The sequence below is a fragment of the Cyrtonyx montezumae genome, unplaced genomic scaffold (assembly GCF_038088225.1).
Source record: "Cyrtonyx montezumae isolate F1298 unplaced genomic scaffold, pur_monq_1.0 scaffold_4, whole genome shotgun sequence".
In the NCBI taxonomy this organism is placed as follows: domain Eukaryota; kingdom Metazoa; phylum Chordata; class Aves; order Galliformes; family Odontophoridae; genus Cyrtonyx; species Cyrtonyx montezumae.
The window spans coordinates 9,273,741-9,291,059 of record NW_027072045.1 but is presented as its reverse complement, the minus strand read 5'-3'; the positions used below and the strand labels follow the sequence as shown (position 1 = coordinate 9,291,059).

The 17,319-nt window shown below is 40.7% G+C and overlaps 1 protein-coding gene across 4 annotated transcripts in view; it reads left to right on the top strand.

Annotated features, from left to right (window-relative positions):
* ADD3 (adducin 3) overlaps nucleotides 1-17,105 on the top strand; it is an 87,818-nt gene extending 70,713 nt beyond the window's left edge. For 3 of the 4 annotated variants that reach the window (XM_065746747.1, XM_065746748.1, XM_065746749.1), the window contains 13 exons: nucleotides 4,144-4,282; nucleotides 4,930-5,081; nucleotides 5,208-5,288; nucleotides 6,535-6,684; nucleotides 7,590-7,733; nucleotides 7,822-7,920; nucleotides 8,387-8,563; nucleotides 8,809-9,066; nucleotides 10,121-10,240; nucleotides 11,104-11,193; nucleotides 12,116-12,239; nucleotides 13,395-13,490; nucleotides 14,706-17,105. In XM_065746747.1, the coding sequence (XP_065602819.1) occupies nucleotides 4,144-4,282; nucleotides 4,930-5,081; nucleotides 5,208-5,288; nucleotides 6,535-6,684; nucleotides 7,590-7,733; nucleotides 7,822-7,920; nucleotides 8,387-8,563; nucleotides 8,809-9,066; nucleotides 10,121-10,240; nucleotides 11,104-11,193; nucleotides 12,116-12,239; nucleotides 13,395-13,490; nucleotides 14,706-15,004 (1,929 nt within the window). In that variant the 3' untranslated portion in view covers nucleotides 15,005-17,105. The remainder of the gene's footprint in view (nucleotides 1-4,143; nucleotides 4,283-4,929; nucleotides 5,082-5,207; nucleotides 5,289-6,534; nucleotides 6,685-7,589; nucleotides 7,734-7,821; nucleotides 7,921-8,386; nucleotides 8,564-8,808; nucleotides 9,067-10,120; nucleotides 10,241-11,103; nucleotides 11,194-12,115; nucleotides 12,240-13,394; nucleotides 13,491-14,705) is intronic. The other variant, XM_065746750.1, reaches the window with a different exon arrangement.
* Nucleotides 17,106-17,319: the final 214 nt, after the last annotated feature.

The window sequence follows — 17,319 nt, the reverse complement described above, 5'->3', positions numbered from 1 at the left end:
AAATCAGAGCCCTTCTCTGTAGCAGTTTTGCAACAGGTGCCATACAGTGAAGGCCCCAGTAAATGCCATTCATTTGATGTGTGATAGTTGGGGTGAGTTGTCCTTCAGAAGAAGGAATGCCAGCCAGGAGTTATCAGAAGCCAAGGAAGGCTGTGTTAGCATGGGGGATGGCTACCTACAGATATACAACAGGGTACCCAGATCCTTCTTTGGAGAGCTCCTTTCCATCACATCAGCCCCTAACCTATACTGATAGTTGCAGTTGTTCCTCCCCAGATGTAGGACTCTGCACTTGTCCTTGTTGAACCTCATCATGTTCCTTTCCACCCAACTCTTCAACCTGCCTGGGTCTTGCTCAATGGCAGCACAGCCATAATAAAAAATAAAATAAAATAAAATAAATCTTTCCATCAAAAGCTGTCCAAAATGCATTACACTAGCTTTTTTTCCTGCAATAGACATTCCTCAGACAAGTTAAAAAGAAGAAAAAAAAAGTCTGGATACCAGTACTAGGAATTTACTGTGAATGTTTTTGCAGATCCTTTCTATAGTCCTTGTTGAATTGAGAGTAATTTAATGTAACACAGATAACTGTTTTTCTCCATCTCCTACCAAGCAAATACTGACATAAATTTCATGAATTCTGTCTTCTGCATGGCCCCTGTGAGACTACAAATGCGCCATTTCCTTATATACAGATTATAAACAAGAGTAAAAGAGTATTTCAGCTTTCCCGAGTGGGAGATGGCTGAGCTTTTGTACAGGGGCCTCTTTCGGGAACATTTGAGGAGTAATTGAATGTCTTGGAATGGCAGAGTCTGTATAGTAGTTAGTGATACTTGTGGATGAAATACACTGTCCAGTCATTGTCTCTGCTATCTTAATAGATCACAGTAATAGAAGGAGAAAGTGCCATGGAACTGCAGCCATCGGTGAACCCCTAAGAGAAAAGAGCACTGGGGCTGGAATGGCTGGTTCTGGCAGGTCTCTGAGCAGTTGTGTTGCAAAGCTTAGGAACAGTGTGAAGTAAGCTGCCACAAAACCTCTTGTTGGTGAGGTTGTTTTGTTGTTTTAAAGCTTTCTGTAAGGTCAGAAATAGGATATGCAAAGGCTAAGAAGTACTTCTGGTTATTCTACTCTTCCAAGCAGGTTGGTCAAACATGCAGGTTGGACTTTGGCTCCTTTCTGCGTGCAGCTGTGAGCTGTACAAGCTCCAAAATCCTTTCTTCTGGTCACATGAGAAATCCCTATATCTTACCCAGAGATCACAGAGATGACGTGTCTGAATGTCAGAGAGTCATGGAATGGCTTGGGTTGGAAGGGGCCTCAAGGATCTTCTAGTTACAGCCCCTGCTGTGGGCAGGTTTGCCAAGCACTGGATCAGGCACTACATCAGGTTACCCATGCCCCATCCAGTGTTGAAAGGCACTTTGGTTGCAGCAGGAAGTTCCCAGGTTCCTGCCTGGCCTCAGCACCTCATCCCATCTGACCCTAGCAATGCTGCATGGCATCCTGGGTTTGGGGCTCATGTCTCCAGCTTGTTCTCCTGACATTGTAGGTGTCAGACACTCAGAGCTGTGCTCCAGTCTTCACTGAGAATTGGACTTTGAGTATGTGAAAAGCTGCTTGCTGCTGAGTGCTCTGCACATCAGGCCTTGGGCATCTCACCATGAGTATCCCACATCAGTGGGACTGTTGGACCTCAGCAGCCTTGCCGTTCTGTGAAAGCAATGACAGTGCCCTGCTTCACCTTAAAGGCATGTTTTGGGGATTAGTAAGTTAATGCTTGTGAAGCATTTAGATTTATGGTAATTATCTGCCCCAGAAAAAATCTTGTCAGATAAATATTAGTTGTCATCACGACAGGGTATGAACAGCATGCAGATAAAGCACAGGACTATGTGCTGAGCTATGAGAAGATGAAAAATACTGAATTTATTTTCTATTATGGACCTACTACTGTGTGTTAAATGAGGCATGGGGACAAGACAAGTGTGGTTCAGTTAGACATAATGTGCAGGGTGGTAAGAACCGTGGCTGCATGTCTGACCTCCAGCACCACAGGCTTTGCAGCCATGTTCAGGCTGCAGGCTGAAGAAGGTGCTCATTATGCTGAGAAAAAGGGTGGCTGCTGCTTGAACACCCTGAGTTGCCAGTAACAAGGACCATCCTTGGAGCTGAATTGGGTGAGTGGGAGAGGCCTTCACAGTTACCTGCACATAGACAGAGGGGTAGGGATGGGAGGCACCAAGTGATGCTCACAGTGCTGAAGGAGCAATGCTGGGCTGTGCCGTAACTGAGATTTTTCTTACCTTGTTCTATTAACCTTTCTTGAACGTTGTCACTGTGTTCCAGTCTTTGCTTTGCATTCCATCCCCTCCATTTGCATTGTTCACCTGTTTCTCACCCTTGTGCCTGGCTCTCTGGCCTCTGAGCCCCCTCCATCACATTCCTTCCCACAGGGAGTCCTTCTGTCTGGAGGTCTTCCTTCCTCCTGCTGAGCTGTTTTATTCCCAGCTCTTTGCCAAACCTCTTGCTATTCTTTCCTCCTTTCCCACTGCTGCTAGTGCTGGTTATTTTCTCCAACCATTTGCTGTTTTTCACAAATGCTTGTTTGCCTTGCTAGCAATTATGCCTGTGTAATTACCTCCATTATTTACCCTTACAGGCTCCTAGTGCTAACCCACCCCTTTTCTCCCAGTTCCCATTAGGTTCCTTTTCTCACTCTGTTTCCCCTTTCTTCTCCTTTTTCCCCCACGGTTCCCTACTCTTTCTGGATAGATCTCACCTGCAGCAGATGAAGAGAACAATCTGCTTTTGACCATGTGTCTTCAGACCAGCAAGGGGCTGTGAGCTATTTGCTGGGGATTCTGTGTGCACCTGATCTGCACCAAGAAATCCATACAGCATGTTACTGCGCAGTCACTCCAATTCAGTGTAGCTGTGGATGCCTGAGTGAAAGGCCAAGTGAAGCAGAGTCCTGCAAATACTTCAGGGTGGTTCATCAGCAGTCATGTGTGTGCGGGAGTGTCATGGAACTGATGGGTTTTACCCAACCAAGAGAACTGGATTAACATTCAGTGAAGAAATTACATCAGCCTTGCAGAACTCTTTTCCTTTTTAATTGAGACTAAATAATTACTAAGGCAGGCAAACTGTAAGAAGCAATTACATAAAGGGAGTAGCCTGGAGTTATAATAGGAGTCAGTTGCATTGTACAGATGCCAAGTGTCTTTCTGGAATGAGCCAGGAAGAGCATTCACCATACACCTTAGCTGGTGGTATGTGTAGCTCTGCGTCCTGCGTGTTCAGACAAAAGCTAGAGGAATACTGCCAGAAAATAATGAGAGGGTTAAGAAACAAAGCCACTAAGAAAAGTTTTGAAAGAAGGGAATTTATTTAGTCCAGAAACGTCAGTACTGAAGTAGTCCTAAGATAGGCATTTTTTTACTAACAATGGTTCATCTGCCTTCTGGAAGGAACAGGCTTTGTCCACAGTGTTAAGTATATTAAATTTGATACTGTGAAAACCCTTCTTATAATGTATTTGGCAGGACTTTATCTTGTTGGGTTATGGACACTTTATACTGGGGGAAGAGGGAAGGGCTCCTCCCTCAAGGAGAAAGAAAGAAGTAGAGAGGTGACCTCTTGACTTTCCTTCTAGATTTTGCATGTCTGCAATCCTACTTGAGCATGGATAAACTCCAGTTTTCCATGTGTTTATAACTTTATCAAATTTGGATGGATTTTCAGAGGGATTACTGAATTTAAAAGAATAAGTACCCAGCACTAAAAGCAACATATCCTAGGCAGATTTGAAGTACATCTTCCAAAATATGGAGATGTATTTTAATTGTTGATACAGACATTTGCAGAAATAAATTTTACCTTGTCTTCTTCTTGGAAATGGTTAACCCACTGTGACCAAACTTTTTTCCCCTCTAGCCCATAAATTGCCAGCATTTAACATACAAAGTTTAGATCAGATGATTAAAGTTTGGCAAAGTTATAAGCAGCTAAAAACAAGGTCTAAGGGGAAGTGTCGTGTAACATTAATAAGAGGCAAATCTACCAGCCCCACCTATAACAATCTTACTTCTATCAAATCCAGGTTTCCTTGATGATTCTCAAATGTTTTCACAGGCTTTTAGAGAAGATCTGGAATGCCTTATTCAAGAACAGATGAAGAAGGGCAATAACCCAACTGGGCTGCTTGCTTTACAGCAGATTGCTGATTACATTACAGCAAGCTCTTTTGCAGGCTTTTCCTCATCTTCACTCAGTAAGTGAAATATGCCTTTGACTGCCCCTTTTTCTCTTTGTTTTCATTATTACCAGTGATAATTTAACATGAGCACAAACTAAGGCAAGACATTATTTTTCTACTTTTGCATATAAGTTGTAAAGAGGGGGAATAGCCTGCCAAGCTGAATCATTACCCGGATATCTCCCAGAGTTGAAAACAATGTTTAGAATGTGCTGTAGTTACAAAAACATTGCTGGGATGATCCAGTCTTCCCAAGTCCTGCATTACTGAAGTGCTGAAGATGGCCTAAGCACTGTGGGTGGATGTCATAATAATGGGAGCTTACAAGCCTGAGGTACAATGGCAGTTGTTGGCATTCAGCGTCTTTTGAACCCAAAATGGCTCCTTACCATTCATACAACAGAAGAAGTGGAAGAGAACAACAGAGAGCTCAGAGAGCCTTGTCTCCACATCTCTAGCCAGTCCTGTAGGTCCGACTGTCCCCTGCAATGTTAGCCTGAGGATTTGGACAGGATGATTAATCTCACAGTGTGCACTCTTTCTGTTGAAAACCCAGACCTTTTCTCTCTCCTGGTAGTAACTTCCCCTGTAAACTTCTGGAAGATCACAACATAGCTGGAAGGTATTTAATTGATTGGCTGGTGTCTTTTTCTATTTTTCAGGCCATGGAATGATTACCCCCATTAATGATCTACCTGGGGTAGATACCTCTTCGTTTGTTAAGGGAGAAAAACTTACTCGTTGCAAATTGGCCAGCTTATACAGACTGGCTGACTTGTTTGGGTGGGCACATCTGCCAAATGCCTATATCACTGTAAGTATTTCAGAGAATAAGAATTCTGATTACGGATCTTGTCTAGTCATTAATTTCTTCCGAATCATATAAACTCAGAAATAAGTCAGTAATTTATTTGGTTGTTTTTTTTTCCTTCTGTTGCAGGTCAGAGTAAGCAAAGAACAGGACCATATTCTAATCATTCCAAGAGGTCTGTCCTTTTCTGAAGCTTCAGCTTCCAATTTGGTATGTAATTTACCTGCAGTAATAACCACCAAGGCTCAACCTGTTTTCTAGAATACTTTTGTGGCTACTAAAATGGACTGTAATCATACTGCTTGATTGTAGTTGTTTTTAATGTTTACCCTCCCTATGCAAAGCTGATTAATTATTTAGATTGTAGCACCCTTTGTTCTGAGCATTTATTTTTGGATATAGCTTTGCTTTCTGTTGCTCTGTCTCCAACCTCAGTGTGGCAGCAAAGTTGTGTTCTCCTGTCTCCTGAAGCTCAATAAATAGCCTCAGTATAGCAGCAACTTTTTAGAACCTGACAATCTGGTAATTCTTATGAAATCACTCTGGAGGAGAGGTGTCAGTAGAATCAGCTCTTATCTTTATAAACAGGGAAGTAAAACTGAATAATCTTCCCTAGTCCTTACAAAGGAACTGGGTAAAATTACAGGTTGATATTTAGGATCTTGTAGCAGTAAAATCACATATCTTTTGATATGGAAGCTGCTCTATGTTCTTCATGTCAGCTCCTATCTGTGAGGAAACTATCTCCAGTTGGAAGAGGTTGGCAGAAGTATTAGTTGGAAGACTGATAGCCTTGCAGAACATGGAAAACCAAAGTAAAAACATGGAACACTGCCTAATGTGCTCCTGTTGTTCTATGTTGATCCTGGAATTATTAACTTTCCTACAAATTTGTATGCTGTCTAAATATTTAATTTTCTTAGTGGAAATGTATTGGCTGAATTTTCTTCACACTCAAAATGCAGAAAGTGTCAATAAAACTATTTTTAAAATGCCAAGAATTAGACTGCCTCCCTCACAAAAGGCTATCAGTAGTGGTCTATACTTGTATGCAATTCACAAATATCAAAGGTGTCTTTTTTTCGTTCTTGCATGGTTGGAAGAGTCTTACATAAACACACTGAATATCTTTACAGATCAAACCAGATCTTTTCTCATAGTTGGTTTCCATTCCTATTGTGATTCTGGCTTGCAAATTGCTGAGGCTTTCTTATAAATGAAAGGTCAGCTAGACCAAGGAGGAATGTGTGGTATACCTGGGCGTTGTCTTTACTTCTTCCATGGTAGGGCTTCCAGATGCTACCAGTGTCTGTCAGACACACAGGTGGCTCTCCTCTTTTCGTGCTCAAACCCTGAAGAGCATGAGGAAAACTGGGCATCAAATAAGAAGGGGAGGGCAGTTCTCAAATGTTGTTGCAGACTTCTTGAATGTTGTCCATTTGTTTGACTTTTCCAGATTAAGGTAAACATCCTGGGAGATGTAGTTGACCAGGGAAGTACCACTCTAAGTATCGACAATGCAGGATTCAGTCCACATGTGGCTATCTACTCTACGCGCCCCGATGTCAGATGTATAATACACATACATACCCCTGCAACAGCAGCTGTAAGTCTTCTTCCTCCTAGCTTGAAAAGTAAAAGAAAACAGGTTAATCTTATGAAGCTGAATCTGAAGCTGAATCATTGCTCGTGGCAGTTGTAGTTTTGTTTGTAACATAGCTCCACACTGCTGTTCTCTTTAAACTAAAACTCTGCTGTGAAATCAGGGAAGTAAGAGGGCAGGGCTACAGCAATGAAATGTGTGGTAATAAACTGATGCTTAGGTATGATTGTGCTCAGGATAAGGAGGCTAAAGCTATAGTTTCCCCAGGCTTCATTTGTAGTATCTCTGATCACATAACGTGCTGTATACATCATCATTTATATTGCACAATTCCATTTTATCTGGCTTAATTAGTTGTTGTGTTCAGTTTGGATTTACTCCACTACTGAAAAATCAAAGTTAAAATATAATTATATATAAAATACAAGTTAATATGTAAAAATATAAGTTAAAATGGTTCATACAGCAATTATAAAAATGTAAGAAGACTTGAAATCACTGGTTTGAGATAAATAGATAAATACATATGTAAACATTCCTTGACAACAGACAAAAAAAAGGAATGGCTAACTTCTTTCACACGAGTTCTTTGAAATTATAAGGAAAAACTGTTTAGTCTGCTTGCATTGAAAATTAAACATGGATAGCATTTTCAGAAACTTAATTTGGGATGATTTGTCTTTTCCTATACTCAACCTGTCCCTAAGGTTGTGTAGCAGCAGTTCTGTCACCCTCACGTAACTTAGAGTAGTAGAAGCCTAAAGATATTATTTCTCAGCTCTCTCACTATACAATGTCTCTTTTTTTTTTGGCAAAGTTAGAGTTTGCTAAGACTTACATGTTTTGTTGTGTGTTTGAAGAGTTCAGTTTTTTCCCCTAATTATCACTGTATCATTTTCTTGAAATAGGTTTCATCTATGAAATGTGGCATCCTCCCAATATCGCAGGAGGCTCTGATTCTGGGAGATGTTGCTTATTACAACTACCAGGGTTCTCTTGATGATCAGGAAGAGAGAATTCAGCTTCAGAAAGTTCTTGGACCCAGTTGCAAGGTATTCAGCCTCATTCAAGCTTCCCAAAGGCCATTTTCATGTCTTGTGACAGTTTCTACCATTTAACATTAGTGTCTTCATTTACCAGGTATTAGTCTTGAGAAACCATGGTGTGGTAGCACTAGGAGAAACACTGGAAGAAGCATTCCACTATATTTTCAACGTGCAACTGGCCTGTGAAACACAGGTGAGCAAGAATACATCACTATCCTCATCTTCCATAACTCTTAAGCCCATCCCCAGAAACTTCATCACTTTGCTCTTACATGTTTGCTGTCACTTTCCCAAGTATGTTAGGAAGGGAGGAGAGAACAGCACTGTTCCCTCATCCAGACATTCATTTTGAGTCCAAATGCTGTTTCATTTTGAAATGCGTGTAAAAATGAAAGATGTTTAATTCTGCAATAAATAAAGACCATTTTAGGGTACTCTGAGAGGTTGTGTTTGAGTTCACTCCTTTTAGAGTGCACTGATAAGCATGCGTTATCATCCTTCCTGTAGGAATCACCTGCTATATATTGTAATATATGTTCACACAGAAGGAAATTAGCCTAAGAAATACTGCAACAGGCATTTGTGTTTCTCTTCTTTACGAAAGCAAAGAATCCAAAAGCGTTTCCACAAGTGAAATAACACTCATTGATGTCTTCAAGGTTCATGCATTAGCTGGAGCAGGTGGGATAGACAATCTCCTACTACTGGATCTGCAAAAGTTCAAGCCTTTCACGCATGGTGTGGCAGCAGGAGGAGGAGTTAATATGGCTTCACAGCAGAAGTGGAAAGTAGGGGAGCAGGAGTTTGAAGCACTCATGCGGATGCTGGACAACCTGGTAGGAGCACACTCGTGGCAGTCTGTGCAGCCTTTTAAGCTTCTTGAGTGTAGGATCAGCTGCTATATGGCAAATGATTCTTTCTGGTTTCTTTGTGAGTTTTAAAATGAAGGTAGAATGGCTTCTCAACCCATTCAAGGCATTTAGGGCAGCACAAAAAAGCTAACTACTTCTTCAGTTACTTCTTCCAATTTTTTAAATTTTGTTCCTTAAATTATTATTATTTTCTTTTGCCTTCTCCGTAGGGATACAGAACTGGCTATGCCTACAGGCAACCCTTAGTCAGGGAAAAGCCCAGGCACAAGAGTGACGTGGAGATCCCAGCCACTGTGACTGCCTTTTCCTTTGAAGATGACACAGTCCCGCTCTCCCCGCTGAAATTCCTGGCACAGAGGCAGCAGAGGGAAAAGACAAGATGGCTGAACTCCCCAAACACATACTTGAAAGTCAATGTGCCTGAGGAGTCCTGGAATGGGGAAGCGAGTCCCAGGACCAAGATCACGGTGGGCCAATACTTTGGGGCAGTTTTTCTGGTTTTATACTGCACAGGGGAAAGCAGACTGCGCTCAGCTCTTTTCAAGACCTCTTTAACAGGGTTAGCAAATCAGTTAATGAAGCAGGAGCAAATAGGTTTGTTGGAGGTTTAGTGGTGTCAGTATTAAGGGTCCTCAGTAATTTGGGCATTGCCATTTTTTGGAAGAGCAACAGTTTATGTTAAAAATTAAACGGTTATTTTCCCGTTGCACCTAGTTCCTCCAATTCCTAAGATAGAAAATAATTTTTCTGCTGTATGTTTTTATGTTTTAAATTATCCACCAAGTATAGGAAGGTTTTAAATCACCTGTAGGTTGCTCTCATCCCAACAAGCCCTAATTTGCCACTAACTATCCTTTTCCTGTTTGTGAGCCTGCTAGAAACAGGCTCTGAAGAGTGTGCTCTTGTCACTGCTCTTGATGATCGAGCCTTTTCCTCCTGCTTCTGCTGTTTCCCTCCTGGAGGGCAGTGCCTATCTTGCAGGGCTGAGGAGCACATTATTTGTTGTCCTGCTCCCAGTTTGCACGACACAACCATAAAGGCATCAGCTCCTCCTGCTGGCAGGCTAGCGAGCTTCTGCACTTGTGCTTGGGAGAAATATCCTCAGCAGCAGATTTAAAACCCTGCTCCAGAGGAATAAAGTTCCAAACTGTGTGAGTAGCAGAGGTGGAAGTTGATTGAGGAAGTGAAAGAGGATGGACAAGCTCTGGAACCAGCAGATCAGTGTGCTTGTGGATAGGAAGCATGGTGCCTCCTGAACGTAGCTTTGCTAGGAGGCAGTTAGCCCTGCATTTTACAGGAGTGTGTTTTGGTGTTTACTGAAAATAATCTAGGTTGCTCAAGGCGACTTGGATCCCCTTGGGCAAGCATTCAGACTTGTGAGGATTTGGGGGTATTCTGTGGGCGTTGTGTGGAACTCAGAGTAAAGTCAGGAAGGAATTTCTTTACTTCTCTTTAGCCATAGAACAGTGCTGAGAATTGTCCCCCCCAAACATGCTGTGCAATTGTTTTTTCTCCTTTAAGTGGATGAAAGCTGACGACTCTTCCAAGAGTAGTGGAGGAACACCAATCAAAATTGAAGATCCCAACCAGTTCGTTCCTTTAAACACAAACCCCAGTGAAGTGCTGGAAAAGAGAAATAAGGTGAAAGATGCAAAATGAATAAAACTGTACCATTTCTAAATATATTTGTGTGATAAATAATAATGTGAGATGGTAACCTAACATTTTCAAGTGTTCTGTTTTTAGTAGGAAGTTTCTGATGTGATTTCGGCACTAAAAAACACGTATTTATTTTAACATGTGATATAGATGAACTCTGTGTGTGTACATGCTGTGTCCGTATAAGTTTGGAATGGTGAATGATGACCATAAACTCTGGAAATGATAGATTGGAAATGGTAGTCCCCATCATTTAACATTATATTTAGTAGGTAGATAGGTGCCAACTTGAACCAAATTGCTGCGAATCGGGTGCAGCATAATTCAATCTCACATGGGCTCTGCTCTGAGCTAATTCTTCTAGCATGTATTAAACTGGAGTGTCTCTGGCCCAGTTCACTCTCTTGGCAATAGAAAGGGGGGAAAAAAAAAAAAGAAAGATTGTTGGAGCTCTCTGTAATAACAAGTATCTCACTGCTTTTCCCTTCCAGCACATAAGGTGCTAACTGTCAGACTGACCAAATGCTCCACCCTGGGCTTTACTGTACTAACAGATAATCGGGACGCTTTCCATTTGATTACAGAATCTTTTATTTCTTGGAAAGCACCATATCAGGATCCGTGGGGATTGAACTGGAGTCAGAAGGAGCAACTCCCTTCCTTAGGGCTGGCGAGGCATCTTCTAGTCATCCAGAGATTCATGCTGCGAGTCCCAGATAATGATTTTAGGATTCTCTCAAATCCCTGTCTCATTAGTTAGTTGACTCCGATTTTTTTCTGCTGTATAATGTTTTTATCCAATCTATTTTTCTGTTTATATTTACATTTGATCTGTCTCTGTATAGATTCGGGAGCAAAATCGATATGACCTGAAGACAGCAGGACCACAGTCTCAGCTGCTCGCTGGGATTGTTGTGGATAAAAAGCCAAGTCCAGTGAGTAGGACATAATTCACTGATTTACATGTATTTGGGTTATTTTGCCTTGCTTCCTTTGAAGCTTCACTTTGGGCCATTTTCTTTCTCAATTCTTTGCTAGAACTGGTAATTTTAATGCCGAGTTTTGAATGTGTAATGTATTTTATTCATGTAGATGCATGTTTTTTATCTCAGAGGTTTAAAATGTTAGTTTCAGACAGAGATATGCATGGTAGGCATGTCTGTCTTTAATATTAATGAAGTGGGAGCCTTCCCTAAGACCATTTAAGCTGAAGAATGATGGACTTTGCAGTGCGCAGTGCCAAAAATAACCTTTTCATTGTTTCTGTAACTGAAGAAAATCATTTCAGGCCCAGAAATAATGTGAATTTAAAAGGTGGGATGGGACCATGCAGGCAGCTGTCATTGGAAACAGGCTTCTAATGGAGTGAGGGTTTCCAGTTCTTACCTGTCTGCACCAGTCTTGTCTTGAATAGAGTATAGTTTCTTCTGGTTAATATGGATTACCCTGATAAGGTATGTAACAAGCCATGTTGAACTAGAGCTGGCAGACAATAATTTTAAGTTTCTCAGCATCCATGAGTTACTGCATAGAATCATAGAATTGTTCGAGTTGGAAGGGACCTAAAAGGTCCTTTGAAGCTGTTTCCCTACGTTTAAAAACAAACAAGAAACAACCAACACTGAAATAGTGATGGTGCTGCTGTAAATGAGTTGTGATTTATAGTTACGGGGGTTAGTGTTGGTTACCATGTGAATGTCCATTAAACAGGGTAACTTTGGCCTGGCTGTTCTTGGGGGATTTTTTTCTTCTGTACTCCCTCTCTTTAGGTCTGGTGTCATCATTCTGTTTGCCATGTGGATGTTGCTTGCTTCTATTTTTAATTATTAAATTTTTTTTTTATTTTCTTTTTCCTAGCCAATGCAATTTGAAGATGATGAGCATGCTCCACCAGCACCACCCAACCCATTCAGCCACCTCACAGAAAAGGAACTCGAAGAGTACAAGAAAACAATTGAGCGCAAACAACTAGGGCTGGAAGGTCAGTGCTTGGGTGTTACATTTTAGTCATCAGTTCATTTCTATTTCATATCTGCTGTTAAAACATAACAATCGTTCCCTGAGGAAGTAGAATTATTTTTTTTCTTGATTTGGTTCATGCTGAAATTGAAGCAGTGAAAGGCACAAACATGCTTGAACATAATGACCTTTTCCATAGAACTGTGCTTAAGTTAGGATGGAAGAGCCCATGGTTTACTCCACCCTCCTCCAAGTTAGTTTCAAGGTGGGACTGCATTGCTCAGGACCCTGTCCAGCTGAGCTGTGACCGCCTGTAACGATAACGACTGTAAACCAATCTGTAACCTCCTGCACTGTGGAAGTTCTGTTATCTAAATGATACGTGATGAGTAGCTGACTCTCTGAAAAGAAATTTTTGCCACTTAATTATGAAGAATGTGACAAGGTAGAAGAAAATCTTTGTTATCTCGAGGTTTATTTTATGCCTGTTTGAGTGTCAGAATTCACAGGAAAAACCTGCTGGGCTCTCACTGGGAACATGAATATGCTGTGATGCTTCACATTTGGTGCAGCCCTGTCAATAGATTCTCTGTTTTTTGGCCCCCAAATTCCAGTGCTTTCTGAGCTCTCATTTGTCACTTATTACCTCCAAAAGTTTTGCAAGGTGTTTGATCTTTGCTTCTTTAATCTTTCCTTTTATTCTCCCAATGCACAAGACTCATCTGCTTTCACTTTTTCCATCTTTTATCCAGTGCTACTATTATGTAGAAAATTACTAATTCATCTTCATTTATTGATTGATTGACAGTATCACTTAGCTATGCATTTTTCTTAGTACTGTGTAGTGAACCAACATTGGGGTACAGTGTGGCAGCCTGTATTATCAGCAGCACGTGTGACTTATGTGACCATGGGGCATACCATGTGAAATGCAACAGAATGCAACCCCTCCCCATTGTTGTGCTTTCTACTAATGAACTAATATAATAAGATTGTTAGCAGATGAAACATATACATCTATCATTCTACGTAATTTAAACTGTGTATTGTAACTTCTTAACATTGTCAGCATAAAGAGCACAATGCTAGCAGAGCTGTAAATCTTGTACCACCAGTACTGACGTGCTTGCTTTGTTTTTACTTTTGCATGGCTACTAATCAAAATCTTGTCCTGCAGATGCTGAACAGGAATTATTCTCAGATGACGGTTCATCTGTGTCACAAATTCAGTCACAAACTCAGTCCCCGCAAAATGTCCCAGAAAAATTAGAAGGTATTCCGTGTAGTTTCTCTAAATGCTGATGGCTCTTATAACCTGAGTCATCTGCTTTTTTGCTGAGTTCTTTATGCTTCTATGTCGTTGAATGAGTAAAAAAGAGCCCTGTTTGCCCAACATCTGTGGGGGGACTCTATCCAGCGAATTGCCTTTCCCAGGATTTCCTAATTCATAATTCTCACAAATGGAGAACAACACCGGGCATACTGAACCTCAGTTACTAATGAGGAAGAGGAAATAGATAAATCTGGGGTTTGGCTGTGAGCCTCTAACACAGGAAAGATGTGCAGCTTTTGGAGAGGGTCCAGAGGAGGGACGTGAAGGCGATCTAAGGGCTGGAGCACCTCTCCTGTGAAGACAGGCTGAAAGAACTGGACGTGTTCAGCCTGGAAAAGAGAAGGCTATGGGGAGGCCTCATTGCAGCCTTCCAATATCTAAAGGGAGTTTATAAACACAAGGAAAATCAATGTTTTATGCAAGTAGATTGTGATAGGACAAGGGAGAATGGTTTTAAACTAAAGGAGGGAGATTTAGATTAGATGTCAGAGGGAAGTTTTTTTTACTGAGAGTGGGGAGGTGCTGGAACAGGCTGCCCAAAGCAGTTGCGGATGCTCTGTCCCTGAAGGTGTTTTAGGCCAGGATGGATGGGGTCCTGGGGAATCTGATCTAGAACTTGATCTTGCAGCTGGCAGCCCTGCCTGTGGCATAGGGGTGAAACCTGGCGATCCATGGAGTCTGGTCCAACCCAAGCCATTCTGTGATTCTATAATTAAGATTAGATGTTTGGCCTAAGGCTTTTCCAGAAAGGTCTAAGAAGGCACTTGGGAAAGGGCAGTGTTCCAAAGATTGCTATGTGGAATGGGGGTGCTTTTGTAAACCTGTTTCTGGAATAAAATGCAATTCCAAGTATGCTTGAGACTGTATATCTGTGTATTGTTTGTGTAATATACTGTATACGGATGGCTTCAGCTGCATATTTACCTGGTAGAGGTGAGTTTAGCTTCCTCAGTCCAGTATCTTGCAGTAACATTTTAGGTCTGTTTACAACAAGTAGATAAAGGAGAAAAGCTGACATTTTAGCATTCTGGATTTCATTCTTTGGGTTACAATCCAGGCTCACATCTTCGTTTCAAGCTTGGGGTTGGCTTGTTTGTTTGTCTTGTTTTACATGATATTGCACCCCAGTAACAGAAAAATTGTCTGTTCTATTAGAAAACGACGAGGATCTCTATACCCAGAGTGCCAACCTAATATCTGCAGAGCTACCTGTGGTGGTGGTGAACGGCAAGGAAGACGTGCACGATGTGGAAGAAGACCTCACCAAGAGGGTCAGTCAGTTAACCACCAGTACTGTGGAGAGTGTAGAGATTACCATTAAAAGCTCTGAAAAGATAGAAGAGGCCCTGTCCCCCGAAGGGTCGCCTTCCAAATCCCCGTCGAAGAAGAAAAAGAAATTCCGCACCCCATCTTTCCTGAAAAAGAATAAAAAGAAAGAGAAAGTGGAAGTGTAAGTGCAGCTCTGTTGGGAGGAGATGGTGCACATTTTAAACCTTTAAGTTGACCATTAACAGAGTAGTGCTAGGGGTGTGCAGTAACTGGACTTTTAACCTAAACAAAGAAGAACTGGAAAAGGTTTTGCTTTAAACAAAACAGAAACAAACAAACAGAAAACAATAAGAGGAGACTTTTGTATTAAGTGCAAATTAATTCACCTCTCACTTAGCTAGTCTGAAACTGCTATGAGGGTTTGAAACATTCATTAGTTTCATGTAGAACTACACTGGCAGGTGCTCAAATACCGTCGTAGTGAGATGAAATACCATCACAGTATGCAGCAACAACTTCTGCCCGGAGTATTTTGCAGACCTCGAAATTTTCAGTACAGTGAAATCTTTATTAAGGTTATTGTTGGGTGATCATATAACCTTTTTTTTTTTTTATTTCCTTTTTCAAACTGCTGTCTGAATTGGTAACCGGATCATACCTTTTTGTATTGTGATTTTTCACCATCTGTTTTTCTTTCCTGTACCCCTGTTTGAGCGGGTGCGTGTTAACGGCACACCTTTAAAGCTTTTTTAAGATTAGGTCCTATAGAAATATTATACACTGGCACATAATATTAGGGGGAAAACTGTGAGAGGAAGTTTATTTGGAGTTACACAACATGTCTGAGAGTTCCGCTCATCGACGACTTCTTTGCCAAATATTTCATTTTAGTGAAATATAATTTTTGAAGACTTCTTTTTTATTCTGTCTGTCGGGGGGAGGGGGAGACCCTTATTTTTCAAGAAGGGGGGTTTTATACACGTAACATTGATGATTTAGTTTAACTGCAAAACAAAAAGAAGATTTTATATGTTCAAATGTTTGTATACCATTCAATATAAAATTATTATAGGCATGTGAACCAGGCATTAAATAGTAGAGTGTATTTAAGAACGCTTGGTTTAGAGTATACCTAAATATAATTCAGGAATCCAGGGACTTAGAAACCAGAAGACAAAAACGTGTAACGTTGAGCTGGATTCAAGTTTAAAACTTACTGTGTTGGTTTTTTTTCCTCATGGTATTGCTAATGAATGAAGAAAAATAATCTCTTAACATAACCAAATGAAGGAAACAAAACTGTTGAAAGGGAAGTGGAACAGTGAGAAATAGGAGGGGACAAAGAAAGCAAAAGTTTGGTGATTATTTTTTTTAAATATATGATATGGATTGTGGGGTATTTTTATTAAATCAGCAAAGCGACATTTCCATGTTAGAAGTTTTAAATAGTTTGTATGGATTCATGCAGAGTGCAGCACGTGCTGTCTTTCCCTCACTTTTGTTTGAATTGTAAAAGGGTCTCATGAATGTGTGTTGTCCTTTGGATGAACCCAGAACAAACCAGAGCCTCGTGCCATGGGTAGGGTGGCACGGCCACTTGCTCATTTTTACTGATAGTGTCATTTTGTTACTTTTACTGTATTGTAAATACAAACTAAACATAGAAATTAACATAGGTTCTTCTTCGCTGTGTCCAATCGTCTGTAAATCAGTCATCGCAATAGGACGTACGTTTTAAAGATCCATGTGATTCCCAACTACCAGTTGAAATATTATACAGTATGTAATTGTTAATTATGGCTGGAGAGTGGTTTGGCATGCACAAATGTTGATATAGCATGTTCGGGGGCTGGTTAGCTTTGACCGTGTCAGTGTGATAATGCAGTGTTGGAATGGATCCTGGAAACAATTTTCTAGCTATCACTAAATACTGGAATCAGTGTTTTGAATCATAGTAGAAACTTTCAGTTGCTTACTTTGTCTTTTTATGTTCTACATTATTTGTGTTGTATTACAACATATGTAGAAACAGTAACCTGTGAACTACGCTTTTCATAACTTTTTTAAGAATATATCTAAATGAATGCAATGTGCATAAATATTTTTTAAGATGCAACCGTGAACTATTTGCACCTTTTGCTAATGCCTCTATTTACTTGCTTTGGCATAAAGAATGAGCCAGCCAACTCTTGTGTCCTGTGGAAAATATATAAATGTTATCTGAAATTGCTCATAGATGTAATGCTAATTAATGTTAAATCACAAATAAACAGTATTTTAAATAGATGTGTTTTGCATTGCAGCCTTTTGTTTATACAGTGCTCTTGCATCTCTTGCTTGTAGAAAAGTGCCTTGGTTACGTACATTACTTCTAGAGAATTTGTTTTGAAGATGGCTGTACTGGGACTTATCCTGAAAGCCATGGAGAAAAGTTATCTAGAGGTCTGACTAGAGAGCTGTTGGTTTTTGTGTCTTGGATCCTGGAGATGAAGGAGAACTT